The sequence below is a fragment of the Pygoscelis adeliae genome, unplaced genomic scaffold, assembly GCF_000699105.1.
Source record: "Pygoscelis adeliae isolate BGI_AS28 unplaced genomic scaffold, ASM69910v1 Scaffold71, whole genome shotgun sequence".
NCBI lineage: Eukaryota > Metazoa > Chordata > Aves > Sphenisciformes > Spheniscidae > Pygoscelis > Pygoscelis adeliae.
In genome coordinates, this window is record NW_008824356.1 from 2,831,500 (window position 1) to 2,833,141 (window position 1,642).

The following is a 1,642-nucleotide window of genomic DNA, read 5'->3' on the forward strand; positions in this document are numbered from 1 at the left end:
GAAATCTTCCGGCTGAGGGCTGTACCTCACATCAGATACAGTGTCCTTGACAGCCTTCTGACAACACAATGTATAGCTGTGGAAGCATGCATGAAATGTGGGAGAGTAAGTTTTGGGGCTTTTTTGTTAATGCAAAAGGACCCTCTAGGTATGTCTTACCTAAGATTTAGTTAAGGCTGGCTTGCTGCAGAGGAGTTCAGTTATTTCTGCCTTAGTCTTTCATTACTTTTTCTAATTTAAAAAAAAAAAAAGAGAGGAACATCTAGATGGGAAAGAAAAGTCCTCTGCTGCTTTAGTCTAGCTGCTTGGTAGGTGTGGATTGGAGAGAGGCTTCAAACCTTTGGGTCCTACAGGTGCGGTTTTTTGAGTGCTTCCTAAAGTGTTTAAAGTTGACATGGTGATGATGGGTGGGTTTGCATTTGGTGATGTGTGTTTAGGACAACAGAATAGCACAGCATTTTTGAGAAAGCATGCAGGAGCTGCATTACCCCTTTTCTACTGCTGCTCAAGGGGCAGGTGCTAGCTTTCTGGCAAACTTCATTTACCGATCTTATGTCCTTTTCAGAAAGGATGGATAACAAGCAGAGGGAGAAGGCTATGAAAACCTGTGTCCCCCTTGGAGTAATCATACTAATTACCATACCCATTCTTCTCACTAGGTCCCAGCTTGCAAATATATTACTTATGAGGAATTACCTGTTCTTTTTCTACCATGTGTTACCTCTTTGCTCTCTAGTGCCTTTGATTCTTCCTTTATTTTTCAAAAAGAATTGGAATGTCGGCCTGCGGCCCTGGCAGCAGGGCTTTAAAGGGCTGAAAGATGCATTGTATAAAACTTATTTGTGTAGATATTAGATTGTAATATTGGAGCTTAAGGGAAAAAATCATTTAAGCTATATAAGATTTCTTTTTGTTCTTTCAGGATCCTTACAGAAGCAGAGATTGATGTGCACCTTGTAGCTCTGGCAGAGAGAGACTGATTAGCACTCCCGTTTCCATTGTCTGTGCTTCTGGCCAGGATATTTGGTGAAAAGAAAACGCTTATTAATGGCTTTAGATTATGGATGGAAAACAACGTTCACTATATGATGTATTTTACTCTGTACAAATAAAACAGAGGTTTTTGAAATACTTGGTGTCTCCTTTTAATGAAATTTTTTTAACTTTCAATTCTATGAAGTTCTTGTCAAAATGCTTGATGACTTTGAATGTTTCTGTGATGATTGCCTGCCTTTTAGTTGTATTTTAAGAGAAATTTTATACTGTGCGCTGTATTTTTCATCTGAGCTACTTGCCTCCTAGTGTAAAGTCTTCTATCAGATTATGTGGTGTGTGTGTCTTGAGATAATTCTTACATTTACATGCGTTCTCTTCTTGCCCTGATGTCGAAAGGCTTATAACATTACTGGTTTAACTGTGGGAAAATTAAGAAGATCTTAATATTTGCTCAGGTTTGTATGAGGATATAGGAGAAAAGTTGAAGGAAAAAACTTGAGCTGCGATTCCCAGTGCATTCCTTTAGACTGATTTATTTGGGGTGCATGTAGTGAATTTAATGGACATCTGCTATAATTAACCAGCTCTGAAGCTAACATTTATTTAGGGGAACAGATTCTATATGCAGTGTACTTTGCGATTTTGG

At 38.6% G+C, this 1,642-nt stretch overlaps 1 protein-coding gene across 1 annotated transcript in view; it reads left to right on the forward strand.

The window, feature by feature from the left end:
* Positions 1-1,129, forward strand: part of PSMA6 (proteasome (prosome, macropain) subunit, alpha type, 6) — a 12,073-nt gene extending 10,944 nt beyond the window's left edge. The window contains exon 7 of the mRNA XM_009319463.1: positions 923-1,129. Within this exon, the coding sequence (XP_009317738.1) occupies positions 923-980 (58 nt within the window). The 3' untranslated portion in view covers positions 981-1,129. The remainder of the gene's footprint in view (positions 1-922) is intronic.
* Positions 1,130-1,642: the final 513 nt, after the last annotated feature.